Source organism: Aulonocara sp. 'chitande type north' Nkhata Bay, linkage group LG16, assembly GCF_057382095.1.
Source record: "Aulonocara sp. 'chitande type north' Nkhata Bay isolate Kocher_YH1m ecotype deep benthic linkage group LG16, A_spYH_male_GT1.1, whole genome shotgun sequence".
NCBI lineage: Eukaryota > Metazoa > Chordata > Actinopteri > Cichliformes > Cichlidae > Aulonocara > Aulonocara sp. 'chitande type north' Nkhata Bay.
The window spans coordinates 21,679,790-21,707,635 of NC_141359.1; the positions used below are offsets into that span (position 1 = coordinate 21,679,790).

The 27,846-nt window shown below is 38.9% G+C and overlaps 3 protein-coding genes across 6 annotated transcripts; 1 reads left to right on the forward strand and 2 right to left on the reverse strand.

Moving 5' to 3' along the window:
• The first annotated feature begins 418 nt into the window (after nt 1-418).
• Nucleotides 419-27,660, forward strand: LOC147311450 (uncharacterized). 3 transcript variants are annotated; one of them, XR_015125336.1, is made up of 6 exons: nt 419-860; nt 23,273-23,366; nt 24,323-24,468; nt 25,426-25,525; nt 26,594-26,673; nt 27,002-27,058. XR_015125336.1 is itself a non-coding variant. In XM_086266449.1 (6 exons), exons 1-5 carry the CDS (start codon nt 21,458-21,460, stop codon nt 26,643-26,645), a joined length of 486 nt encoding a protein of 161 aa, XP_086122575.1. In that variant the 5' UTR covers nt 21,336-21,457; the 3' UTR covers nt 26,646-26,673; nt 27,002-27,058. The 3 variants fall into 3 exon arrangements, 2 of the variants coding, with proteins under 2 accessions (XP_086122575.1, XP_086122574.1); XM_086266449.1 differs by lacking the exon at nt 419-860 and adding an exon at nt 21,336-21,551; XM_086266448.1 differs by lacking the exons at nt 419-860; nt 25,426-25,525 and adding an exon at nt 21,336-21,551 and having other exon boundaries at nt 27,002-27,660.
• Nucleotides 13,009-17,100, reverse strand: LOC147311451 (uncharacterized). Of its 2 annotated transcripts, XM_086267099.1 has the most exons (7): nt 16,696-17,100; nt 15,756-15,827; nt 15,486-15,587; nt 15,168-15,273; nt 14,204-14,362; nt 14,069-14,125; nt 13,009-13,636 (listed from the first exon to the last, which is right to left on the reverse strand). In XM_086267099.1, exons 1-7 carry the CDS (start codon nt 16,834-16,836, stop codon nt 13,389-13,391), a joined length of 885 nt encoding a protein of 294 aa, XP_086123225.1. In that variant the 5' UTR covers nt 16,837-17,100; the 3' UTR covers nt 13,009-13,388. The 2 variants fall into 2 exon arrangements, 1 of the variants encoding a protein (XP_086123225.1); XR_015125416.1 differs by lacking the exons at nt 15,486-15,587; nt 15,756-15,827; nt 16,696-17,100 and having other exon boundaries at nt 13,567-14,122; nt 14,204-15,403.
• On the reverse strand, nt 17,406-20,003 carry LOC147311452 (histone-lysine N-methyltransferase set-1-like). Its single transcript, XM_086267100.1, has 5 exons — nt 19,486-20,003; nt 18,671-18,791; nt 18,425-18,587; nt 18,119-18,311; nt 17,406-17,823 (listed from the first exon to the last, which is right to left on the reverse strand). Exons 1-5 carry the CDS (start codon nt 19,522-19,524, stop codon nt 17,713-17,715), a joined length of 627 nt encoding a protein of 208 aa, XP_086123226.1. The 5' UTR covers nt 19,525-20,003; the 3' UTR covers nt 17,406-17,712.
• Nucleotides 27,661-27,846: the final 186 nt, after the last annotated feature.

A 27,846-nucleotide genomic window follows, 5' to 3' on the forward strand; every position in this document is an offset into this window, starting at 1 on the left:
TGTACCCTTAGATACCCTCCTAGATTTAAAGATGGTCTTTCCCTTTTCACCTAAAAGGGAAAGACCATCAAATATAGAAAATAGAGAAAGAGCTCCACATAGTGGCTGTAATGTTGTACTAATCTGTCCAAGCTACAGGATCTGTATGTATCAAGCTCCTGCAGGAGGAAATGCAGCTACTCTAATTCAACTGATGCTCAAAGTTGGCATTTACATGTACAGATGACTCCTGGCTGCTGTTGCAGTATTTAAAGGACACTGTGTGCTCTGGATTTTGCTTGATTCATCACTTTTAGGTGGAAAGCAGTTGATTTGGTGCAATCTTTAGCTGCGAAATATTTGACTACAAAAGTTTAAATTAGATACACTTTAACAAATGCTTACTGCAGACTGGCCACCCCAGGTGCCACCCCGAAGCTAAAACAATAAAATTTAATGAAATATCAAATGTACGATTATGGTTTCACAGTGAAGCTCAGATATCCGAGGGTAAGTGAATGCAGCACCGGCTTCTGCACTATGCGCATCATGTTAGCAAAGGTAGGAGAGCCAAGCACGAAAGACGGCACCGCAGAAAACATTTTTTCGGGGAAAGATTAACAAGTTAACATAGCTGGACTAGCCATCGGACGTTTGCATGGTGGGCTGATGACTTTTTTTTTTTTTTTTTTTTGTAACGGCATGAACAATGAGAGGTGGTGGATTGGCCAGATGCTGGCCGATGTGTAAAAATAACTCAGTTGTTTGGTGGTGGCTATGGCGGAGCTTCCACAGAGGCAACAGGTGGATGAGGGAAGGTGAGGCAGGAGGAGAGACCCCAGGCGGCCGCCGGTCCGAATGTCAGGTGAACTGAACTTCAGGTAAGAAGTTATGACCTGCAGTCTATCTGGGTCAGATATAAACCAAGTTTAGGTGCAGTTTATTTTCGTTGTGCTGACTTTTTACAGTCAGTTACAATACCTCATACTGCGTGAGCTAGCATGACGAGTTTATATAGCTGTTCGGTTGCTATGATGTTACTGATAGTGAACTTTATTTTATTCATAAGGTTAGTTAGTAGAGTTGCCAACAGCTCCTTAAAAAATGGAATGGTCCCTCATTCAGAGAAAATATTACGCGTTTCGTATTGAGCTGAGAAGAGATGCAGTTTGTCCCGTACTTCAGCTAGGATGGAAAAAGACACAAAGCTGGAGTTATTCTGTCTTTACAGCTGCCTCTTCTCTTATCTCTCCCCCCCCCCCCCCCCCCTCTTCTATTGCTACTTCAATCATGAAACTGATCAATGATCAGCTGATCGTCTCTCTTGTTTGTTTATCGCCCACTTTGCGCCAGAAACAGGAAACCAGCAGATGTCGCGCTAAACAACAGCAGCACGTTTAAGCTTGATCAGCTGTTGTTAGAATTTATTTAATATTACTTTCTAGTATCAGCTGATGTTTTCTGGAGCCACAGCTGTAAAGCTGCTGGTCATGATGTCAGTTTGGATATGTGGTGAGAGGGAAACATGAGGATGAAACCAGGAGATGTCCTTACTGAATTATCAGAGCTGTGATGGAGAAACAGGTTTACCTTTTAGGTGACAGGAATGAGTTGAAGGGAAGTGATGAACTGTTTCTGAGAGATAAATAACACCAGGATCCTTTTTTTATGTAGCTGACAGCTGGTAACTATGCAGGGGCGGGTCTAGCAAAGTGTTTCCAGGGGGCCAGGTAGGGCATTAACAGGGAGAGGAGGGCACAAAGAAATACTTTTCTTTTTTATTCTCATTTAAAATATCTAGCTTTTATTAAATAATTATCTGAATCTTGCGAACAAAGTTTTTATCTGACGTAAAATGTATAGAAATCATACATATACCAAAAAGACAGCGTACATCACTGTCACAACAGCATTTGTTTTCATTCAAAGGCTTTATGGCTTTAATACCTGGGCCCTGTTTCAGGAAGCCGGTTTAGAAAACTCAGAGTGAAAAACGATACGCAGGGTTGAGTAACCCCGAACTGTCCAACTCGGAATATTCGGTTTCAGAAAGGCTGATAACAAGTAGTTCAGTCAACGCGGAGTTGCTTTAACCCCAAGTGAAGCGCGCGGACGAGGATACATAAAGCCCTGATCAGTGGAGCACAGATTAAGCGAGTCACCATGGAGACGGAGGGAAAGAAGGCGCGGTCAATGTATTTCACAGCGCTTGAGGCCGAAATTCTGATGGCAGCATATGCCGATAACATCCAAATTCCGCGGAAAAAAGTAACACAGCGACAGCTGCAAAAGAAAGTGAGCATGCATGGCAAAACATAGCCGACAGAGTCAATGCGTGAGTGTTAATTTAAACATTGATCTAGGGATTTCCACCCATTTAACACGTTATTTTATCATATGTTATTTTATTTGTTATTTTATACATTTTATTTTGTGACGTGATGTGAGCGCAGGTGCAACCCAACAGGCCCCAAACGTGCCTGGCAGCAAGTAAAAATGAAATATAAAAATATAGTCCAAACAGGTAAGGTGTAATTGTATTATGAGCCATAGTGCTTGGTCTGTTTGTCCTATGTAAATCAATTGCAGTTAGAGGCTACATTAATTTTCTGTCTGTAAGCACTTATTGAAATTATCTGAGCACATTACAAGTACATATTTGCTTACTCTGTATGCTCAAATGTGACCCGTTATAGCCAACAGAAAAAAAGCGGAGGCCCGAAAAACAGGTGGGGTCCTCCACCACCACCACTCACAGAGGCTGAGCAGTTGGCTTCCACATTTGTGATAATGTTGGCAGCATCACATATGATCTTCACAGTGCAGAGAACACAAATTAGCATCCATTACTATAATGAAATAATTTGTTAGTTTGAAATGCTACAGGGAACTATGTACCTGTACATTAATGCTGTGGAAAGACTTCCTGTTCACATAGTCTCCTTCATTTACTGAAGGAGCAATGATTGGAATGTGAGTGCCATCTATACAGCCAATCACGCCTGGGAACCCTGAAAATAAATGTAAAATTTAAGTAGTAGTTCAAGTATCACCACATCATAAATTAAGTTTTGGTCATCCTGATACCTGCAATTTTGTGGCATCCCTCTTTGATGAATCTTGTGGGTCTGTGACCGGGGAACACCACAAACGTGTACAGGAGACGTTTCAGTGCAACTGTAACATTCCTGACTGCCCGACAGACGGTAGCCTTGGAAACGTGCTCAGCGTCACCAATATTATACAGAAAGCTCCCGTTTGCAAAAAACCGAAGTGCGATACAAATAATATGTACAGAACTGAGAGAATGTCCGCGATGTGTCACATGCGTAATATTAGGCCTGAGGATGTTATCCAAATAAATTATAGATTGTGCTGAGAAACGGTAACGTTCGCACAGACAATCATCAGGAAATGATAAAATGTCCAAACGCGCTCTGATCACTCTCTCCCGGCGGAGAGCTCTGCGGAGAATTTGGGCTTCACGATCTACTGGCTCTTCAAGGAAGTGGCACGCCATGTCCGACACTTCCTACTGTCAGGTTTCCGACAAAGGGGCGGAGACAGTCAGGGTTAGTTGTAGTAAACCTGCTAGGGGGCAGGTTAGCTTCACGGCGTGTGTCGTCATAGTGACTCACTCAGGCTTCAGCTGAACTCGCTTTGTGAAACCGAAAACCCAGAGTTTTCGTTAACTCACGGTATACTTACTCAGTTTTTCCACTAAACCGGCTTCCTGAAACAGGGCCCTGGTGGGCCAATCTGTAGTGAAAATGCCCAATTTTTTGTCCCAGTCCAGTCCTGCAGGTTAATACTGGCAGTGTCACCATGCCAGCTGACTGCATTTCATCATCAGCCAGTGTTGTTCTCAATATTACCAAAGTTTAACAAAAGGCAGCACAGAAAGTATTTACTTGCTTTCAGGTTTTATTCAAATGTTAGTCTTTTCATTTGTTTCCCCACTTTTTTCCTGTTTCAAAATCAAACACCAGTTTGTGAGAAGATTATCTTCTTTTTTTTTTTAAACAGGCATTGGTTTTGCATTGACATTGGCTAATTTGCCAATTGTATGTTAAAAATGTTCGTATTTTAATATTCAAAAATGTTTTTGCCCAAAACATATGTGCACTACATGTCAGTAAAAATACTATGCAAATATTGATGTCCTTGAATGCTGAATAAACACTGACTGATTGTATCTCTTGTACTTTATCAACGCAGTATCTAAAAACTTTGCACCGTAGTGGTTAAAATCTCATTCTAATAAGAGTTAAAAGCGCATTCGGTTATTAGGTTCGTAGGGTTATTGAATTATGGTTAACGGTTGGTAGAATTGTTTTTAACATTATCTGCCAATTACATCGGCCACCCTTCTCCAAATCTGTGCCCCTACCTGGCCCCCCCAACAAAAATTTTCTAGACACGCCACTGGCTTACTGTCACATACACAAAATCACTTTAGTTTCTTGACAGAGCCAAGTAAAGTTAATTTGATACACTCAGAGGCAGGGGCGGAGCGTGGGGGTGGCTTATTGGGCTTAAGCCCGGGTTGTTTTGTCAGAAGCCCGGGGTCTTTTGGAGTGTAATTTTTTCATAGTTAGATGCCTGGCTGACAACTGTATAAAACAAAAAGTACACACAATATTCGAAGCACATAGTGCACACTGTGGGAATATACGACTGTGCGTGAATCCCCCCTGATATTGGTATGATCCGAGCTCAGTCACTAAGCGACTGAGCGAGGGGGCGGGGCAGCTGCTACCTGTGAGTGCACTGTTGGAGAAACGGAGCCAGCCATACTAAGGAGAGCTTAAGTTTGACCAGGTACCAAAGCAAATCATTCGTACCGGTGCATCACGAAAGATTGATATGAAACTGATCACTTGACCAGTATTACGTTACTTGCTCTTCAAGTGAATCAACAAATGGCGAAATGAAAAGCCGAACAAATGCCATTTTCTTTTAGTCTTAGCTTACGTGTGTTTATTTCATATTTTCAGTTCTTACCCTCCCCGACTAAATCGGTTTCAGTTATGTACTGAAATATAAGAATGGACATTAGAGGGTTCTTTCAAAGAAGAAACTCAGGTAAATGTTATTTTATATATTATGCTTTGTATGTTGTTCAGTATATTTCTATGCAAAACAAGAGGGATTTCAGTACACAGCAGGATATTCACATTTGTAACCAGATATTTACACTTTATGGAGAAAACATAAAACATTTTTACTGTACAACATCAATTTAGAGTAAACTTTTGTTTTAGATAAATATTGAAATATCTTTTGAATTAGTTAAATGTCAGAATAAAGAGAGAGAGATCTGTCTATTTATTATCACTTTCATCAAATTTAGGAGTACATATACACTAAGTTTATTGTTAATTAATAAGAAACTCCAGACAATTCCATTCTGAGCTGAAGAAGCTTCTGATAGGTTAGTAGAGTCCATGTGAGTAAATTGGTGGCACACCTGTGGATGCATATAAGGCAAAACACAGAGCCTGTTTCTTTGAAATGGGAAAATCAAGAGATGTCAACCAAAACACCAGGAAAAGAACTGTGGAGCTCCATAAGTGTGGCTCAGTTTGAATACAATTTGGTGCCATTTACAATTAAGAAACACAGACAGTTTCTCTCTTTACTCTTAAAGTTAACAAATATGTTTTTATATTTATCAATCTAAAAAAATAAACATTTTGTCTGATTTGATGTTACAATTAAAAAAGTGTTTGTGTTTTGATCTGAAGAGTTTGTAAATATTTGTATATTTGATGATTGTCAGCACAAAGAGAGGGAGATGGAGAATGAGGACAAAACAGAGATGAACAAGAGCAGGTGAGACACACATGTTAGTCAAATGGTCGTTTACCAAAAGTATCACTGTATCATAGGTACTCATGTATCTCGTACCTAGTGTTTTTTTTTAGGTTTGTTATTTTTCAAATTCTATATTTATTAAGTTATGCAGGCTTGTTTGCACAACAAGGCCAAAATAATTATATAAACTTTTCTCAATCTAAATATTGTACTTTGGTAGATTTAAAAAATAAGTGTAGTGCAGGTCTATGATGATTTTTAGTGCTACTATCATCTAGTTCTGATTCTGGTTCTGTCTTGGTTAAGTCCTCAGTAGTCCTGATTTTGAACTGTTGTAGTCCTGTTTTAATTCTGGATCAGTTCTGGGTCTGGTTGAATTGGGGTTTAGACCTCGTGTCTTGATACAGCCCTGATTTTGTTCTGCCTTGATGCTTAATTAAAAAACTAGTTTAAGGTGTCCTGCACATGTGACATATATTTTTCCCTATATGAAGTCATTCTTTTTTGAACAAAACTCAAAACAGAGCCAATTAATCTTTCAGTCATTTCCACATGCATACTACCCTTTTGGGCTAAGCCCCAGGTGTTTCAAATGTCTGACTCCGCCTCTGCTCAGAGGGTGTTCTGTTCACATTGATCACATTGAACACCTCAAAGACGAAGGAAATGATAACAGATTTCCGAAGATTCAGGCCTCCCTCAGCTTGTGAAAGTGTGTAGGGCAGACACAGAGGTGGTAATGAAATATAAATATCTAGGTTTACACCTAGATAACAAACTAGACTACCTGTAATGATAAGTAGGTTTTTCTGATGCTGCAGTCTGCTGGGGATGAAGCATAAGAAACAAGGATGCAAGGAGACTGGACAAACCAGTGAAGAAAACTGGCTCTTTAATTGGAGCCAGAATGGACACGCTAGGGGAGATGGTAGAAAGATGCACATGAAGGATGATAGAAGCCATCTTGAATAACTGTGGTCGCCAACTTTACGGCATTTTTATGAAACAGAGTTGCAGAAAAGCATTCCCTCCCACGGCTATTTAAATTCTCATAAAAATAGCAGATGAGCTTTGTTATGTGAATTTCCCTTTGAGATCAATAAAGTTATTTTAATTCGTATTTTAGCTGCAAATTCAGTCCTTGTAATCTCGGTTGCAGAATCAGTGCTATTTAAGGGTTTCAGAGTAAAAATGAAAAAAACAAACAAAAAAAAAGATTTTGCAGGAATGGTGAATTTTCTAGAGACTTGATTGGTCAGTAGGCAGTGATTTCATACTTGTTGATCTATAAGCAGATGTAGTATAAATTACCATAGCGATTATCGCAGTAACATCCCAGAACCATCTTTGTGGTACAAAAAAACAAGGTCAACCCTGAAATTACCTGGATAAGCCAAAGTCCTGCTTTGTAACGATCTCTGGTTTTGGATGTTGCAGTAAGTTAAGGGCAAACAGTTTTTAACCATGCTCTGGTTTTTGTGACGTCCTTCTTTGTCATTGAAAAGACTTGAATGGAGCTGTATCTTTGTTTAGATTTTTATCAGTGAGAGTTCAGATTAATTAGAATACTGAATTTTGGTCATTATGATCATTTGTCATTATTATCTGAAGACAGCAAGTATATCCATACAGGCCAGGTGCACAGAAAGATGGGGGAGGCAGATTTAAATCCAAGCCTGCAGTAAAAGTGAAGAAATGAGCGAAAAAGGAAAGTGAGCAGCATCTGCCTACATTTCAATGATATTGGAGACTCCAAATCTGAGTTCAGTATTTATGAAACTGGCTAACGTAATACCGTTTTTATTTTCAGCCATTTTCCATTTTTAACGACAAAATGTTTCAAATTTATCCAGGCCTTAAACCTCACATGTTTTCTCCCTAGTAGTAGCAAATTGCAAAAAAATTAAGGCCTTTATGACAACACTGAATAACAAATATCTTCCTTAAAAAAGCCTAAATTTACAGTTCAGTATTAAATATTACTTAAAATTGATTGTATACAAAGTGTGTTTAAATGGCAGAGATGCAGAAATGTCTGCATGTAGCACAGAGCCATGGTTTATGTTTGGATGAGTCTCACAGGCATGAATGTGCACTTAAAGCCATTTATAACAATAACAAATTAACTTGCTGCTCACCACAAACACGCACAAGCACACATTTTGTTTTACTGCATTTTCTTAAATTTTACAGCTTTTCTTACTGATAAAAACCTTATGGCCATTCTACTTATAGCAATTAACCAATAAATAATTAACTCGTTAAACCCCCAATACTGGAGGCAAATATGCTCAAATTATAAGTTTTCACAATTTATTATGAAATGGTTAGCGTCATGGACCTGAGTCTCTCTCTGGCTCCCACACACAGGCAGTAAGCATTTTTATTGCATGTGGTAATCCTGTCAGGCATGTAGAAAGTTAGAGAATGGGGAAGGAGTGGAAGAACATTCCCTACCATTTACAGCCCTATTGCAGATATCACAACCTCTATCCACATTCCTGAGAGGGGTCATAGTCTTGTATCTGTTAGTACCACAGTGTAACAGTCTACATCCAAAACTTATTCTACAATACTTATTTTGTGTGCAGTAAGGGATAAAACAAATATGTGATGCTAATGAGGTATACAGCCTTAAAGATAAAAAATAAATTGCAACAGTGGTACCTACAGAAACAGAATCTCAGCTGAATGTGACAAAACTATTTCAACAACCTCCAATCAGCTAAACCAGGAAACGAATTAAGAGCAGATAAACAGATTCCACAAGAAGTTGTAAAGACAAAGCCTGGATCCCACAGTCATGTACGCGCACATCCGTCAGGTGCTGTAAACTGAGATTACCAACTGCAGGCTTCATCACTCTGTGACCAAAATTCACTGAACCAGCAGCAAAACCACAGGGAACTGTGCTGTCCCCTCTTCTCTTCACCCTGTACACCTGACTTCTGCTATAACTCTGAATCATGCCATATTCAGAAGTTTGCGGAAGGCACGGCCATCATGGGGTGTTTCTGGGATGATCAGGAAGAGTACAGGAGTCTGGTGAGGAACTTCGTCACATGGAGTCACACAAAACACCTGCAACTCAAAACCTCAAAGACCAAGGAACTGGTTGTTGACTTCGGGAGGTCCACCAGGTCCACTGCCAGTTCAGATAGAGGGAGAGGAGGTGGAGGAGGTCAACACCTGTACCTCAGGCTGTGGGTGGACAACAAACTGGACTGGTCATGCAACACCTGTATAAGAAAGGCCCAAGTAGACTGTATTTCCTCAGGAGGCTGAGGTCTTTTAACATCTGCAGGAAGCTCCTGAGGATGTTTTACCAGTCGGTGATTGCTGGAGTAATGTTCTATGCGGTGGTGTACTGGGGGAGTGTGAAGTAGTCAGACTCAAATGTCAAGGAAGGTGGTAGGGAAGCAGACTATGCAGACATTTCAGGTTTCCAAGGTGAGCAATTTATTTACAGTGAACTTAATTAACTTCCCCACCCCCAAATAAACTCTATTAACAAAACGTGACGTGGCTCACTTCTCTCTCCTGCATCTGGTAGAGACTGGCTTTAAATAGGGCCATCAATTTCCCTCCAATTGCCCAGCCAGTACCACTCACTCAACTGAGAGATCTAAGACTCTACACAGATTATCCAAAAACACAAAACCTCTACACACTTCTAACATGCACATTTACACAACTAAATGGCAGTATTAACGAAAGGAAAAACATTCAACAAATCCCTTTAAACCTTAACACAAACAAAAGGAAGCATCTCTATGGAAAAAGAAACCCCTCCACTTGTTTTGAGGAAATGCCATGCGGGCGTTTCCCCACACCTGACCCTTATGACGACTGAAAAGACAAACAAAGTAAGTGTGAACAAATGACTTAATCTGTAACATAATAAAATATAAAGAAACATAACTTAGTATTTGTCTTAATTTGCAGAATGTTTGATTTGCCGGCAACAGAACGCTTACACAAACGAACCCGGGATAGTGAGTGAAGCAATGTTACTTGACAAATAGCAAATCATAGCAAATACATAGAAACAGAATAATGTGTATAATGTGCAAAAAAAGGTAAACACATATGGGACAAATGGAGAGCATTGCAACTGCTCCTCCACTTTGTCACAGGGAGCAGCACAGCAAAGGAGGACTCATCCAGGCTGGAAAAACGAATCAAAAACTGGCTCTGTGGTTGGCAAAGCTGGACACTCTGGTGACAGTGGCACAGAAGAGGACATTAGAGAAACTGTTGGACATTATGAACAATGTTGGGCATTCTCTGCACACGGCCATAAACAACCAGAGGAGTCTGTTCAATGACAGGTTGCTTCTCCCCAAGTCAAGAACCAACAGACTCAAAAACTCCTTTGTCCCACACGCCATCAAACTGTTTAACTCCTCACTGGAGGGGAGAGGGAGGGGAAACAGGAGGACAAAGGAGGGCAGGAAGAACTAAGCTGTAGTTACCTTTTCACTGTGCAATGTTTTTCTATACTCAACGGTGTAATAGACTAAAAATAGTCGAAATGTGCAATTCCCTGGTATTTTATCACCAGAGGCGGAGCCAGAGATTTGAAACACCCGGGGCTTAGCCCAAAAGGGTAGTATGCATGTGGGATTTTTTTTTTTTTTGGGGGGTGGGGTTAGAAATGACTGAAAGATTAATTGGCTCTGTTTTGAGTTTTGTTCAAAAAAGAATGACTTCATATAGGGAAAAATATATATCACACATGCAGGACACCTTAAACTAGTTTTTTAATTAAGCAGCAAGGCAGAACAAAGTTAGGGCTGTATCAAGACACAGGGACTAAACCCCAATTCAACCAGACGCAGAACTGATCCAGAATTAAAACAGGACTACAACAGTTCAAAATCAGGACTACTGAGGACTTAACCAAGACAGAACCAGAATCAGAACTAGATGATAGTAGCACTAAAAATCATCATAGACCTGCACTACACTTATTTTTTTTAATTCTACCAAAGTACAATATTTAGATTGAGAAAAGTTTATATAATTATTTTGGCCTTGTTGTGCGAACAAGCCTGCATAACTTAATAAATATAGAATTTGAAAAATAGCAAACCTAAAAAGAAACACTAGGTACGAGATACATGAGGACCTATGATACGGTGATACTTTTGGCAAACGACCATTTGACTAACATGTGTGTCTCACCTGCTCTTGTTCATCTGTTCTGTCCTCATTCTGCTCTCTCTCTCTGTTCCTCTCTCTCTCTCTTTGTGCTGACAATCATAAAATATACAGTTGAAACCAGATATTTACAAACTCTTCAGATCAAAACAAACACTTTTTTAATTGTAACATCAAATCAGACTAAATGTTTATTTTTTTAGATTGATAAATATAAAAAACATATTTGTTAACTTTAAGAGTAAAGAGAGAAACTATCTGTATTTCTTAATTGCAAATGGCACCAAATTGTATTCAAACTGAGCCACACTTATGGAGCTCCACAGTTCTTTTCCTGGTGTTTTGGTTGACATCTCTTGATTTTCCCATTTCAAAGAAGAAGGCTCTGTGTTTTGCCTTATATGCATCCACAGGTGTGCCACCAGTTTACTCACATGGACTCTACTAACCTATCAGAAGCTTCTTCAGCTCAGAATGGAATTGTCTGGAGTTTTCTTATTAATTAACAAACTTAGTGTATATGTACTCCTAAATTTGATGAAAGTGATAATAAATAGACAGATCTCTCTCTCTTTATTCTGACATTTAACTAATTCAAAAGATATTTCAATATTTATCTAAAACAAAAGTTTACTCTAAATTGATGTTGTACAGTAAAAATGTTTTATGTTTTCTCCATAAAGTGTAAATATCTGGTTACAAATGTAAATATCCTGCTGTGTACTGAAATCCCTCTTGTTTTGCATAGAAATATACTGAACAGCATACAAAGCATAATATATAAAATAACATTTACCTGAGTTTCTTCTTTGAAAGAAGCCTCTAATGTCCATTCTTATATTTCAGTACATAACTGAAACCGATTTAGTCGGGGAGGGTAAGAACTGAAAATATGAAATAAACACACGTAAGCTAAGACTAAAAGAAAATGGCATTTGTTCGGCTTTTCATTTCGCCATTTGTTGATTCACTTGAAGAGCAAGTAACGTAATATTGGTCAAGTGATCAGTTTCATATCAATCTTTCGTGGTTCACCGTCATATTTACATTATTTGTACGGTACGAATGATTTGCTTTGGTACCTGCTCAAACTTAAGCTCTCCTTAGTATGGCTGGCTCTGTTTCTCCAACAGTGCACTCACAGGTAGCAGCTGCCCCGCCCCCTCGCTCAGTCGCTTAGTGCCTGAGCTCGGATCATACCAATATCAGGGGGGATTCACGCACAGTCGTAAATTCCCACACTGTGCACTATGTGCTTCGAATATTGTGTGTACTTTTTGTTTTATACAGTTGTCAGCCAGGCATCTAACTATGAAAAAATTACACTCCAAAAGACCCCGGGCTTCTGACAAAACAACCCGGGCTTAAGCCCCGTAAGCCACCCCCACGCTCCGCCCCTGTTTGTCACTATTATATACTCTGTATTTATTTATGTCTCTGTATTTATACATGTGTATATATGGTATATTTCTATTTCTGCATACATTCTTTTGCAATTTCTGTCAGTGCTGTGCTACTGGAAACAGAATTTCTCAGAGGAACCCACCCGAGGGATTAATAAAGTTTTATCTAATCTAATCAAAAGACCAAAGCTAGGCTGCTGGTTAGAAAAAACATTCTAATGATTTCCCTCTTACACTGACTGCACACACACACACACACACACACACACACACACACACACACACACACACACACACATACGGGTCTATGTGGTATGGCGGGACTATACTACGTCAATCCGCCCGGTGGTGGTTTAAGTGGACTACCCTTTTGAAAGGACTTAGAGCCAAGGGAGCGAGGTTAAAGTGTTCGAAAAAATCTGAAAAAAATTTGGGTCACTTCAGACCTCATACACTCCCTATAGAAGTCTAGATACACTGATACACACCAACCAGACTCTATTGTGTTTTCTGGAGACATTGTCCACTTGACAACAATGTGTTTTATGAGGTCCAAAAAAAGCAATATTGGGTCTTTAAAGGGACAATGATGTAATATTTAAATAGCTCATCATTACCATGAATACACATCTGACAGGACACAGGATTACTGGAACATCATTTTATTAGTGTTCTTGGATCTGAACATTAATTTTAACCATAAATAAAAAAAGAAATCTATGGACAAAAATGCCCACGCTTCCCACAGAAATATAAAAATATAGAAAACAGAAAAATTAAAAACATTTAAAATGAATTTTAATAGTTTAAAGGTAAATATTAAGGGGAGAAAATATGCATTTATAATTTTTTATTTTAAATATAACCCGTCAAAAAAAACCCTAAATAAATTAAATGTAAAAATTATGAAATACAAACTACTTCTGTATTTAACAAGAACTTTTTTTTCTTTAAACAGAACATCAGTGTTAACAACAATTGGCAATCTGACCAAGATGTAAAACCACAGCTCTCTAAACAGTTATTTTAGTTCATTTTTTTCTGCCTTTTTGCAGTTAATCCTCTGTTTCTTACAAAATCTCTTATGTTTTGAACTGTTCTTCCTGCCAACACCGGATCTTCTACCAATTTGCAATGACTGCATTCATTTTTGGTGGCTAGTTTCCCTTCGTTTATGTGGTCTTTCAAATGCCTCATCACTGCAGCAACCTCAGCCTTGGACCACATGTTTTTGGGAGCTCTTCGGGAATTGTGGGATTGAGCGGCATTTTTCTCTGGAAGATATATAAAGTAGTAGTAGTTAAAACAAACAAAAAACCAAACAAAAAAAACAAAAAACATTTGCTTGTTAAAAGAATGGATGCTACCCTGTACTAACTTCTGAAATGTGTTGCTACCATCAATATCAAAACGAGCTAAAATTCTGTTTGAAAATTTATCAAATTTCTAAAATGAGACAACATTTAGTGTTCCGCTGTGAATAAAAGACTGAATAAAAAGTTGAATAAAAGTCTCTTGATGCATGCTCAATCATCCAGGTAAGTAAATCCCAAAACGTTGATTCTGTTAATCTGGACGTAGCGTTTTCAGTGGGAGAAACATTTTGTCACTCATCCAAGTGACTTTTTGCCACCACTCTGCAGTTTGCCATATGTTGCAAAGTGATGAAACAATAATAAGCTTCGAGAACCAACTGCACCCCTTACCTTCAGAGGGAGCAGCAGTCTCACTTGCTGCAGGCATTGTGAGTAGTCCTTCATCTGCTGATTACACAATTTGATTAAGTTTTAATATTTGTAACAAACATTTTATCCACAGAAACCAAGCTAGTGGTAACTTACCACAATCTACAGTGTCTTGGGGCTGCGCTGTGTTTGTGGAATCAGCTACTGCATGTACAGGCTCACTGGTGCCACACGCCGACATTGTGAGTGATGTGTCATCATCATCTGATTCACTCTCACTGTCCTTTGTTTCAGCATCACTTAATGCAATTTCATCTGAGAAATTGTGGGGGAAAAAAAAACCAAAAAAACCAAACACATACAACCCCCCCAAAAACCTCACATTAACAACGAGATATGACAAAAAACAGAGCAAATACTGGAAATTATAGTACATAGTTTTACTATTTAAGGCCTGCTGCTGGGTTGTTGCCCTCCTATGGCCTACTCCACATCCAGGTAGCACCTCCATGCTCTGGACACTACACTAACAGACACAGCAAACCTTCTTGCCACAGCTCACATTGATGTGCTACGCTAGATGAGCTGCACTACCTGAGCCACTTGTGTGGGTTGTAGACTGTCTCATGCTACCACTAAAATGAAATCACCGCCAGCATTCAAAAGTGACCATAACATCAGCCAGAAAGAATAAGTGCTGAGAAGTGGTCTGTGGTCACCACCTGCAGAACCAGTCCTTTATTATGGTGAATTGACTATAATTTCCACTTGTTGTCTACTCTATTTGCAAAACAGCATGTGAAACTGGTTGTCAGTGTTACTTCCTAAGTGAACAGTTTGATATAACAGAAGTGTGACTGACTTGGAGTAACATCGCATTGTTTAAGTGTTCCCTTTATTATTTTGAGCAGTTTATGTTATGGAATGGGGAATTGAGGACAATCCCAAGTATACCATTTTTACAAGGTCCTGCACCAATGAGGTAATACTACATTTCTTTAATTAGACGTGACCACCCATTAATTAAAAAGGGAGCAGTGTTCATTTCAGCTAGTCTTAACTTGTTGAACTCCATTAATGCTTTTTACTATATAATGTACCTATTCACTAAATGTCTCACCTTTGCACTTATAGCCAAGCCACTTGAGGGAGGAAACCAGTCCCACACACTGAATGCACTTGTCCAAAGATGATATTGTTGTGCACACCAGACGATGATTGTGACACTGTTAGCAAAATATTGCAACATTTATTTGTTTTGGACAGTTGGAAAGGTGAGGTGTTTTCAATTCAGTTGCAGATATCAACTAATAAACTTCGTCCATGTAAATCACATCACACCCAGGTGACTGCCAAACACACACACACACAGCATCCATAAAGAATGATGATAGATTAAATTATTAGTTCATTAAGTGGTACACTGGATTATATTTACCCTTTCAGGCTCTGGATGTTTCAGGTCCAGATCATTGTTTGGAAAGCTGTTTGGTTGCGGCTTTAGGCAGCTCACAGTCTTCTGAATCTGGCTGGTCTCAGTCTTCGTGTGTAACAGATAGAGAATGAAGACAAAAGAACAGTAATCTGACAGTTACTAAAAATGCATCACTCAAGAGGATGAATAGACCATTTCACTATCGGCAAATAGCGTAAGGTACACATCGTGCATGAGAAACATTCATTAAAATCTGTCCTAGGTCAATGTTACCTCTTCAAAATCTTGCACTGAAGAAGAATGCATGGCTTCTGAGCCTTGCTGAGGCATTTCTTCATCAAGATCCTGCAACAAAGAAAAGATGGCACAAAGATTAGACCAAGTGCTCTTCTTGCAACTGTACTGGGCAGGCCTGTGCTTCTGTTTTTAATTTGCATGTGTGTGTGTGTGTGGGGGGGGGCTTTCCACTCAAGAAATGTTTTCTTCTGAAAAAAATACTGGCTACAATAATTAACAACTGATTCCTTTGCAATCATCCATCCTCTTCCACTTATCCTTATCAGGATTGTGGGGTAGCAGTTTTGGGGCCTATACCAGCTACCATAGGGCAGTACAACCTGGACAGATCACCAGTCTAACATGGAAGGACAAGCATTTGCATTCACACCAAAGGGCAGTTTTGAATCACCAGTTAACCTAACCCCATAAGCTACATCTTTGGACTGTGGGAAGAAGCCAGAGTACACAGCCAGAGAGAGCCCATGCACTAAAGCAGTAAAAAGTGCCTAAAACAAGTTAAGAAGTTGTATAGTACTATCTATCTTAATGTTCAAGCCTGAGTTTCAAAAAATTTCAACATAGAAACAAAGCACATGCAGTCAGTTCTGCATGCTGTAGGTCAAACTGTCAAGACATACGAGAAGACCCCTCCTAAAACCAGAGTGATGTCACCATGAAGCAAACTTTGACGGAGTCCCCCAATAACAGTGTGGTCCTCCTAAGTCACATTTGGGTGGTTAACACACACACACACACACACTCAGATGTTATCCAGACTTGCACTTTGAAACAATGAAAAGGACCTACAAGCCACGGTCCATGTAAATCACATCACACCCAGGTGACTGCCAAACACACACACACACAGCATCCATAAAGAATGATGATAGATTAAATTATTAGTTCATTAAGTGGTACACTGGATTATATTTACCCTTTCAGGCTCTGGATGTTTCAGGTCCAGATCATTGTTTGGAAAGCTGTTTGGTTGCGGCTTTAGGCAGCTCACAGTCTTCTGAATCTGGCTGGTCTCCGTCTTCGTGTGTAACAGATAGAAAATGAATATACAGTGCATTTTTGAAGAGGATTTTGAAACATTAAATAAACTGTATGAGAAAGATAAGTTTCAAGCTATTGTCTTTAAAATATTCACTGTCATGTATAGAGAATTTAAGGCCCTATGATTAAGAGACAAATAGTCAGTGTGATTTCTTTATTTTTTAAGCCATTGCTAAAGGAGTAAAACAATCACCTGTAGCAGCAACGAACTGTCACTAGGGCCCATTTATCTTCGAGGGACAAAATTTAAAATGAATCTAACTAAAGAGGCTACACAGCAAAATCTCCAGTGTTAAATTAACACTAGAGAGTGTCTATATGGGTCCACACAACACTGTTGAGTGTTGAATTAACACTTTTGACAGTGTTATATGTTTAAAAGTAACCTAGTCAGTTTTGAAGATTAACAAAGACTAACACTGAGCAGTGCTGATTTTCTAACACTGGAATATTTCTAACATTTTGAGTTATTTTCCAGTGTTAGAAAATCAGCACTGCTCAGTGTTAGCCATTGTTAATCTTCAAAACTGACTAGGTTACTTTTAAACATATAACACTGTCAAAAGTGTTAATTTAACACTCAACAGTGTTGTATTTAACACTCAGAGGTGTGGACCCTTATAGACACTCTCCAGTGTTAATTTAACACTGGAGATTTTGCTGTGTAGAATCACATTAAACATCAATCACTGTTAAAATTTAGAAACCGAAAGCCATTTTTTATTTCTGCATACCTGCTGATATTTTTTTAGTGCTTTTAGAGGGCTTTGATGTGGCAGCCATCACAATTGCCTGTTTTCCATTAGTACCTACCCCTGTTTTTCCAGTAGGTTATAGTACCATGTAGTTTTTCAGTAACTACTGCACCAAGGTTCCAAGTGATCCAAAGTGATCAGAAAATTTGACATAGACTGAATGCCACCAGGTGGCTGGTCAATGGTGTCACTCGATAAGTTATGAGTGCGCCTCCTTCGTGAAAATCCAAGCCATCATTTTTGAAACTCTGAAATGTTTGAAATAGCGACCAAAATTAACAGCGTGATCCCTGAATTGAACACTAAAGTATAGACTGAGCAGCAGGCATTTTGTCACCTTGACGTCCATGCTTGCTGTGGCATTTATATCACTGGATGCTCGGCTGCATTGCTATAGTTACCCCAGGCACAGTAGGTGATACTCAATTTCAGTGAAAAACTAGATGCCGTAAGTCACGTTAAGCCAATTTGAGTAGGTACAAATGTAAAAATGGCTTAGGGTATGCAATTTATCAGTTCCAAAAAGTACAATTGTAGAAATACCTTGCATCTCCAGAGCCAATCCGAGTCACCATAATTATAGTCTATTTCTTCACCTGGACTTATGTCTCTGCTTGCAAATAAGCATAGATGGGGCTTTCCATTGATATTTAATATTTTCATCTTAGCACTTGGACTGATGTGGTTGTCGTTGACAAGTCTGCCTAATGACCCATCTTCTTGAGATGCATCCACACTGTGGGGTTAGGCAAAAAAGTATTAGCTTAACTAGTTAGGAAGCTTTTTTTTCATAAATCAAAAGCAATGTGTAATTTAATCTTAATCAAACTACACTGATATAATACGCACCACCAGAGTTTTCCATCAAACTTGAATTCAAACATGAACACCTTCAGGCTGTCATGATAAACTCTGTGTCTCCGCTCACATTCTTCTTTTGTTATGAGTTTACCTCTGTATTCCAAAAGAAAGTCTCCTTTTTGGAATGGAACAGTCGTGAAAATGCCCCGACCTGAATTGCAGAGGCATACCAAGTGAGTGACAAAAGACAAAGTGACAAACTCCAAATCTAATCCAAACTAAAGACCAACTTACCTTTGAAGGCATTTATGTAGTGGATATCAAGTCCCAGTTTGTCCCTTCCAGCAGAAACATGACAGACTGCATCCTCCCGTGGAGGAATGCGTCTCCTTCGCATGTTCTCCTGTACGATTGGCTGTATTACCAAAGCATATAAAGTATTACGATTATCGTCATCATTGTCATCATCATCAGTAGTAGCAGAACTAGCAGTAGTGTAGTTTACAGCATAAACACAGCTGACTTATTCATAGTGCTAATTTATGCCTTCTTTTAAAATGTTAAAGGCCTAGTACTCAAAATGGCGACATGTGACATTTCTGTAATGGCGACTGCAGAGAGTGATACAAGTACTGAGAAAGCTTAGGCATCAAAACTGTAAGAAGTTTTTTCTTCAGGCATATAAATAAATACACGACTAAATACACTTATACCCTTGCTTTTATTTTAGGGCTGTCAGCAGAATGGACAGACATTGGACAAACTGCCCGAAATTAGCTAACAGCGACATCAGGGATTTTGACTCAGACTGCGCTGGTTTAATTGTTAATCGCGTTAGTCGCGATGTCGGCATTAACACGTTTAAGCCACAATAATGCTTTAACACCGAGTAAATCCTAACACGGGTTAGCCCGCTTTATCGCGTTGACGCGGTTAGTCGTCAGCCCTATTTTATTTACTCAATGACAAACGCTGGGGCCGTTTTACTTCTTCAAAGACTCACTAACAGTCCATAAAGCATAAATTAAACCAGTTTAATATAGGCCTGTGCACCTATAATTTCATATAGTATTAAAGTCATGGTGCATTTTACATTAAAAAAGGCTTACCTTTGTGTTTTTAATCCGTCTTCGTATTGCCGTCGACATACACTTGTTAAAGGGCACGCGCGCGAAAGTTGTGGCGCCGTTTCCTGTAGGTACCGCCCATATATATAGCCTACCAATCACAATGACTTCCGGCCGTGTGTATTGAAAATGTGTATTAAATTGCAGTACCTACACACATCCACTCTAACTCGAAACGTCGCTGTGCAATACACTGGAATACACAAAAATCAGGTGAGGGGGTATAGGTGGACTTTTAAGAAAATCAGAAAATCTTTTAATTATAGTTTAATAAATGAATTTACACTACAGTTTAAGCAAATACAGGTCAAAAGATAAATAATGACCTCATAAGAAGTAGAAAAAATTATTATTTAGACACTTAAAAATGCATTTACAAGTCATGTTTTAGGGGGACACATGAATACACAGCAAAAAGTCGAAATGTCCCCGGAGCCCAGGTACAGCGCAGGTCAAATGTCAATCCATACCACATAGACGCACTCACACACACACACACACACACACACACACACACACACACACACACACACACACACACACCTCATTTCTGCCTCATTGGCTCGCTTATTACGCTTATTACAAGTCTGCAGTTTAATGGGGTTTTTTTACCCCCCAAAATGACCTCTGACAAGAAATTGACTGTGCAGAAGAAATTTCAGCTCAAACTCCAAGGAGTCATGCAGACAGACTTCTTTGTCACAGCAGCTTTGTCCTTATCATATAAAAACCAGTACACTGACAGAAAATGGAGTTTCACCAATTCTGATCAAAATGGGCAGTATGTGGCCCGTGATGCAAAATGAGTTTGACACCCCTGGGCTCTAATATTGACCAGTAAGAAACCACCACACTCCGGCCTGGAATCCAAGGCCCAAAGCTGCCGCAGGTTGTTAGAGTTGTTAGCCTGGTTACAAACAGGGAAAGGTGGTCACTCAGAAGAACAAGCACCCAAAAACATATCAATCTTGCATCTTCCTGAGAAAGGCTTTCCACCCACCTTATTAGACCTGGCGTTGTTAGAGTGTGGGTCTCTACACAAGATCCTGGAGCTTCTGTTCTTGAGCTCAAACTTCTCTACATTTTGACTAGTTTCCTTGGGCACACAAGGTCTCCAAACTAGTATTTTTATCCCAGCAGATCCACATGAATCCTAATTAAAACGAGTCCTCCCTCCAACATTATCAGATTATTTTAAAAGCAAAACCAGGCCAGGTTAAAAATCCTTCCCTTTAAAATGTACACTTTTTATCCTGGCGTCTCCAAAGTCAACTTCTCTGCTGCAACAATGTCCTACTAAAAACAACAACACCCCTCCAGTTTCCTCTCCTCTTTATAAAGAAGGGCTAAAATCCTTCCCAATCAACTGCTTCCTGTAGCTTCCAAATAGCTAGCAGCTGGACTAGAGTAGAATCTCAACTCCCCCATTGGTGTGACTCACCTCACACAAGACACAAAAACATCTAAGCATGCAGTTAGCAAAAAAATGAAAAGCAATTCCAACCCAAATGTTTAGTGGAAGATTCTTTCAATTCTTTTCCACCATGCTACACTCAGCAACACATAAATTGCTCCATCTTAATTCATATAATTATTCTAACTGAAGAGAAGATAAGGTAAGATTTTTTTTTTACTTGTTTTCACCTGGACCTGGGGCTGTAAACTCGCCTAAACTTGCAATCCTGCAATCTTTTTTATTTTTTATTTGCAGTCATAAAAATCTCAGAAGAGTTTTTATGGTTGCTTTTAAATAGCACAAAGAATCACGTATTCCAAAGCCATCCCCTCCTAGGATTGTAGAGCAAATAGCCAAACTCCTCCTCTACCAGTAGATCAAAGAGGTAGTAGATTTTTCTGTGAGATTCCTTTTTGCCCTAACAGATTTTGTAAGACTTATCTCTTAATAACCCACTAACTGTTGCTGGCACATCACTTATCTCTTGTGGAAACAGTCATGAGTTTTTTTCCTGGAAATTCCAGCCACTTTTCTGTGAAACTCTTTGGTTTGGTGCTTATCTCTTTGCTCCTGTTCACCAGCGATGCTGACGGTATGTAGCCTTGTCTTTGCTCTAATGCGTCCGTTTCGTGCGGATTTCACTACGAATCATATCTAAACCTGTACTTTTGTAAATTAAGTTTAAAAAAAAAGACTGCGGTCATTGTAAAAATCGCAGACACTGCTTACTGACAGCAGTGGAAGGTAATTGGCTGCGCTGTGAACAGAAATCCATGTTGTTGTTGTTGTTGTTGTTTTAAATTGTGATATAAAAGCAGTTTTAAATCTACGACCTAATGAGATTGATATTACAAACCACTCTTTTTGACCCACAATGAATTTAGATATGATCTTCCTAACTTTTAAATGTGTTTAAAATACACCCATGGACTAAGAAACTAACAGTGTGCTAGTGTACAAATATAAAGGCAATTCATTTCAGTAAACCTGCCAATTACAGGACAGTTTTTCTCAAAAAACAAAGTGGCAGTTTTTTTTTTTTTATAAATGAGAGGCTGAGGAAGAATCTGCATGGTTTTCTATAAGGCAGAACCCATCTGTTAGAAAGAGCTGGGACTGTTTGGTGCCCTGGGCGAACACCCCCTCTGTGCTGTTGCATGCTGGGGCAGCAGGTTGAGGGTCACAGATGCCAACAAACTAAATAAACTGGTCCATATGGCCAGTAATGTGTTGGGGATGGAGTTGGACTCCGTTAGGGTGGTGTCTGAGAGGCAGATGTTGTCCAAGATAAGGCCAGTCATGGAAAATACCTCCCACCCACTCCATGATGTACTGGCTAGTCACAGGAGCACGTTCAGTGAGAGACTGGGATTACCAAAAAGCAGGAAATCATTCCCGCCTTTGGTCATCTCCCTGTACAACTCCTCCTCAACTGGAAGGTGATATTACTGAACTGAACTCAAATATTATTAACGAATTCCAAAAGAGGCTTTGGAAAGAGTCATTTTTTTCATTCCCAAAACATGGAAAAATCATTTCAGCAGTTTCCACTGCCAAGGAGCCTTAGCATGGGGGTTACTTTTTGGACAGTGCAAAATAATTAATGCAATCTGTTGAGTTCAATATACACCTAGAATTTTGAGTTTTTAGGCTTCGAATCAGTTTTAGATTTTTTTTAGAGCCATGCAGATTTACAGGTTAGTGGACCTGACCTGTGTTGGGAATACTGGGTAATTCTGATGAAGTACCAGTCAGTGACGACTGTAATGATGCAGCCTGTCTGGCAGAGTAATGTTGCTGACCAATTTTGATTGTTTTTCTTTTTCCGGTCCACTACTTACTGCATGAAGAGATGTTATGTCATACAGGAAAAGCAGTTTCAAAAGCTGTTCATTATACTTCACCAATCTCCTCAGTCATAAGATCCATGCAGCACACATGGGAAGCGGTAGAAGTTTGTCGTCTACAATTTAAGCTACAATAGTCTGGGGCTGCTTAGCTGCTTCAGGACCTGGACGGCCTTCCATAACTGATGGAAACAGGACTTCTGATCAAAATCATGATGGGGAATGTCCGCCCATCATAATCCACATTTGGATTATCCAGCAAGGCACCAGCAAGTCCACCTGTGTATGGTGAAAAAACTCTCACGTGTGGCTGAATTAAAATAATTATGTACATTGATGTGAAGCACTGGATTGCAGTATTTGCGACAAGGTTTGCACAAGAGGAAAATTTGAAAAATATCACTTCCAGACATCATTAGTATTTCTGCCACCCAGAACTAACACAGTTCTCTCTCTGTTTTTGCAGTCTCTCCCACCAAAGTGAACATTAGAGCAATTTCAGAGGACTCATTCGAGTGTGTGACAGAAGAGAGCCCAAATGCAAACGTTACCTGGTACAGGTAAAGTAGTTTATATAATGATTTCAGCTCAAACATGTTCTGGAAAAGCCTTTAGAGAGATAGAGTGACATTGTATTTAGAGCTATATTACCTGTAACAGAGGTCAGTTCAATTTTAGGAGGAGGGAGGAGGAGGGAGGAGGAGGGAGACAGGGCAAAAGACAGACAGAAAATAAACTGTAGAAACAATAATATCAGATTGAATCTCAGTGTGAACACTTCAAGCACATAAGCTGCAGTCTGATCAGATGGCCAGCCAATTTAAAAATACAACATTTAAACTTTAGCTGACAGTGTTTTCAGAAAATATCAGCACTGGGAGCAGCGTGTGAGCAAGCTGTATATTCAGAAAATAAATGACATATATTTATACACGTATAAAAATACTGCACATAGTATATACTGCTAAGGTTTTGGTCTTCCAACAAAGGAAACATCATTTGGATGCTGACAACAAGTGTTTTACTGCCCAAATCTTTGTATAGCAATCAACATGCAGATACAAAATCAGTTACAAAAAATATTGAGACAATGTGTAAATAAAAACAGAATGCATTGATCTGAAAAAATGTTGCTTTTTATTAATAGTAGAACACAGCAAACATATAAAATGTTCAATCAGAACTTTTTTTTCTGGTTAACTTTTAACTTGAAACAATACATCTAAAAACAAGTCAGGACATGACCGTGTTTACTACTGTGTACTCTTATGTCTTTATTTAATAACATTCCATAACCTATAACCTGACGATACTAGCTGCAAATGTGGTGAAAGGTCTGGAGAGTTCAGACTCTGGACTCTTCTGCTATGAAGCCAGACTCTTGAATACCACAGTGTGCAGTTTAGCATTGCTAACAAAGAGCTAATAACTGAAATTCTTTTGACTTTTGGCACAACTCACATTGTACTGCCCTCTCTGTAAAATTTCATGTAGAGTCTCGTTCATGTTTTTCCAGATCTGGCCAGTCTTTGCTGCAGTCTGCTGTCAAAGTAAAGGGTGCAAAGCTACAACTGCTGAGTCTGAGCTCTGACCTAAATGGCCTCTATCAGTGTGAAGCATATGGAAGAAAACACAGTCAGCTGTATGTGCATGTGGCATCAGGTGAAGTGAACTTGTATTTAGCTGTGCAGTTTGTCAAAATCTTCTGAATTGTTTTTGTGATTTCTGAGCTTTTGTGTGTTGTTATTCTGTTTTCTTTTTTGTCCATTCCTGTCAAAGGAAACTCGAACATCTAGACAGATTTCTTTGGTAAGCAGCTAGTTTAGAGAAGTGGTTGCCTTACCCTAAAGTCAGCACAAAGCAGACAAGTTAATGGATAATGGATGCCTTACCCAGTGCAGTATATGATCATATTCAATTCAATATTCGTTTTGGATTTGACCTTTTGTAGATGTTTTCATTGTGATGTTGTTCAGTTTTCTTCTTTGTTGACTTCTGTCAAGGATTGAAAGAGAAACATTTGCTTCCAGATTTAAAGTAAAACTATTCCAACCATCCTGAAACAACAGGTTAGAATTCCTTGATAAACAGATATTTTAATGAAGTGGTTGACTTAAACCGCAGCCAGCACCACATACAAGTTTCAGTTCAGATTTATTTATATAGCAGCAAATCACAACAACAGTTGCCTCAAGGCGCTTTATATTATAAGGTAAAGACCCTACAATAGTATACAGAACACAGAAAACCCCAACAATCATGATGCCCTATGAGCAAGCACTTTGGCGAGAGTGGGAAGGGAAAATTCCCTTTTAACAGGAAGAAACCTCCAGAACCAGGCTCATCTGCTCCAACCGGCTCCAAGATAAAGACATGCTTTTGGATGAGTTTGAATGGGATGGTGCATCCAGTGCAACACATTATTATTCAAGTCAGTTTCACCTCGGAGGATGTTCAAGCTACTGATTGTTGTTTTCTAGGTCATATCGGGAATACGTTGGGTACAGGTGTTTGAATACTGTTTGATTCATCCAAATGTGAAATTCAAAACTAAATGCAATGAAAGTGTAAACAACACATCCCAATCTCATTATATTCTTCCTTCTTGTGTCCCTGTAGAAGCATGCTGTGCTGTTTGGGTCTTATTTGGTGCTCTGCTTTCTCTGAATGTTGTTGGAGCTGCAGCATGGTACTTCTATAGATGCAGACATTTTCAAAGGTACTTAGAACCATAACCCAGCATACACTTAATATGTAGCATAATATGGAAAACTCCTTATATCAAAGCTTATCATAAACCTTGACAGAAATATCTGATGCATTTAGTCACTGATGTTTATTTGAAATTTCACAAAAAAACAAAACAAAAAACAAATACAACCAAATACAATAAAGTTAAAGTCCAGCCTAGGAAGTTCTGAAGTAGTTGAAAATTCTGATTTCACACTAATCTGCATCTTACTGTGTCGCACATCACCTAAGCCCTTTAATTCAGTCTTCTTTTCTTTGTTTGTTTTTTCTAAAAAACAATCATGATTTTGATGCTATTTTTTGAGCTCTTAAACAACTGTTTCTTCAGAGAAATGCTGTCCTCACAGGACAGTCATAGTGGATTTTATTAAATATGATTATTGCTGGGGCGACCGTGGCTCAGGGGGTTGGGAAGCTCATCTGTAACCGGAAGGTTGGCGGTTCGATCCCCCTGCTCTCTGTCCTGGCAAAACACTTTACCCTACCGCCTACTGGTGTTGGCTAGAAGGGCCAATGGCGCGATATGGCAGCCAGTTGCAGCTGTAGCTTACCTCCACCAGTGTGTGATTGTGAGAGTGAATGAATAGTGAAATTGCAATTGCAAAGCGCTTTGGGTGCCTAGAAAAGCGCTATATAAATGCAATCCATTATTACTTTAGATTAAACAGAGTGAAAAGCATCAACCTTAACCATCTGCAGCAGTAATATTAATTATAAAACACAGATGGAAAAAACTTTCTGTAGAATAATTACTTTTACTTGACATCACCTACATACGCGTTGTCAGTAACTCGTTTGTATTAAGCACATTGAGTTTACATATAACTAAAAGTGCTTTATAAATACACTTGCCAATCATACAGATTTATGTGGAGTAGTGTGTTTTCAGTGTTTTATTGCTATTTTAGGAATGGTTCAAAAAAATTATTCGACCACTCGTCATTGTCAGCTAATAGTAAATAAGTAGTAGTAGTAGTAGTAGTAGTAGTAGTAGTAGTAGTAGTAGTAGTAAGTAAAATATTTTATAATTCTTCAGCCAGGAAGATGTCCAGTGCAGCAAGCTCCAGGAAGGTGATCAGTATATTTAAAAGAAGAAAAAAAGAGGCAGCACAAAAGGTATGTTTAAACAATGGGAAAAGATGGGCGTGTGCGTGTGTTGGGGGCGAATAATGACTTAATGTCTGTATGTGTTATGTATGCCATACTTTATAGCTTTAGTTATGCACAATATTTCTTTTTAATTATTGTAACTGCCTTTTTGAGAGAGCAGTTGAGCAATAAATGTATTAACTTATCATTTTTTCATTACTATTATGTGTGTTGACTACTTAGAACATTTAAATTAATATCTTTTTCTAATATCTGCAGAAACGCTGAAAGTCTTTTTATGTTCAGTTAAATTTAAACACAGCTTTAAACAATGTGTCTGAATTCTCTGCCTCAGGAGTGTCTCTGGCAGTTGTGGAAGACATTTGGACTGAAGGCGCCACCATCCTTTTGTTCCAGACTCGACTACTAAATAGGATGAAAAATGGATGAAGATTCTTGGTTCTCATCTATATCCCCATCTGCCTGTCATTGCCATTTGGGTTTCATCAGCAATAAAACTGGTTGCAGCAGTTTTATTGTTTTCCACCCGCTTATTAGTATTAGAACCACCGGCACAAAAACATGTTAACACTGCAAAGATTATCCACAGCTATAAAAATGTAATCATTCAGCACCATGTCTCTTTATACTCTAAATGCACTTTGATGTCATGTACTGTGTTTTCTTTAAGCTGCTTTCCATTTCAAAATGTAAAAGGCTAAGTAGAATATTTCACTGCTGTCTTCACACAAAGTAATCTCAATGAAACCCTCTGATCATCTGTTTTGTGTTGACTTCATGGTATAAATATACGTGCTTGAGATAGAAACCAAATTCAGCTGGATTTTCTTTATTTTCGTGCCTATTTACATTGTAGATTTTCACTGAAGACATCAAAACTATGAATGAACACTTGTACAGACCAGCTGCCAAACAGTGTTGCAGGAGAACAGACTCAGTCTACTGAGAGGAGTACTTGTGGTTTTAATAAAAATGATGTTCTTGTTTAAAGTCCATTTTGCCAACATTAAGCTTGACATATTTGCATGTTTTGAAGTGTCTTGATCTGCCATCTTTTGGAAAAGATTTGAATGCACAGAATGAATTTACCTGAAATGATTCATCGGCATGTAATGAGGTGAAATAACCAGCAGATGGCACTTCATTATCTATTATGCTAGTGGTACCCAAAGTGGGGGC

Bases quoted from the DNA above. Each gene is read 5' to 3' on its own strand.
- LOC147311450 (XM_086266448.1), top strand. From the start codon at position 21,458: ATGAGTTTTTTTCCTGGAAATTCCAGCCACTTTTCTGTGAAACTCTTT. The intron at 23,367-24,322 runs GTAAAGTAGTTT...ATGTTTTTCCAG, and splicing joins GCAAACGTTACCTGGTACAG to ATCTGGCCAGTCTTTGCTGC. The intron at 24,469-26,593 runs GTGAAGTGAACT...ATAATTCTTCAG, and splicing joins GTATGTGCATGTGGCATCAG to CCAGGAAGATGTCCAGTGCA.
- LOC147311451 (XM_086267099.1), bottom strand. From the start codon at position 16,836: ATGCACTGTATATTCATTTTCTATCTGTTACACACGAAGACGGAGACC. The intron at 15,828-16,695 runs GTAAATATAATC...TCTTTGTTGCAG, and splicing joins AACATCCAGAGCCTGAAAGG to GATCTTGATGAAGAAATGCC. The intron at 15,274-15,485 runs GTAAATATAATC...TTTTGCTAACAG, and splicing joins AACATCCAGAGCCTGAAAGG to TGTCACAATCATCGTCTGGT.
- LOC147311452 (XM_086267100.1), bottom strand. From the start codon at position 19,524: ATGTCGACGGCAATACGAAGACGGATTAAAAACACAAAG. The intron at 18,588-18,670 runs GTAAGTTGGTCT...TCTGCAATTCAG, and splicing joins CTACATAAATGCCTTCAAAG to GTCGGGGCATTTTCACGACT. The intron at 18,312-18,424 runs GTGCGTATTATA...CTAACCCCACAG, and splicing joins TTTGATGGAAAACTCTGGTG to TGTGGATGCATCTCAAGAAG.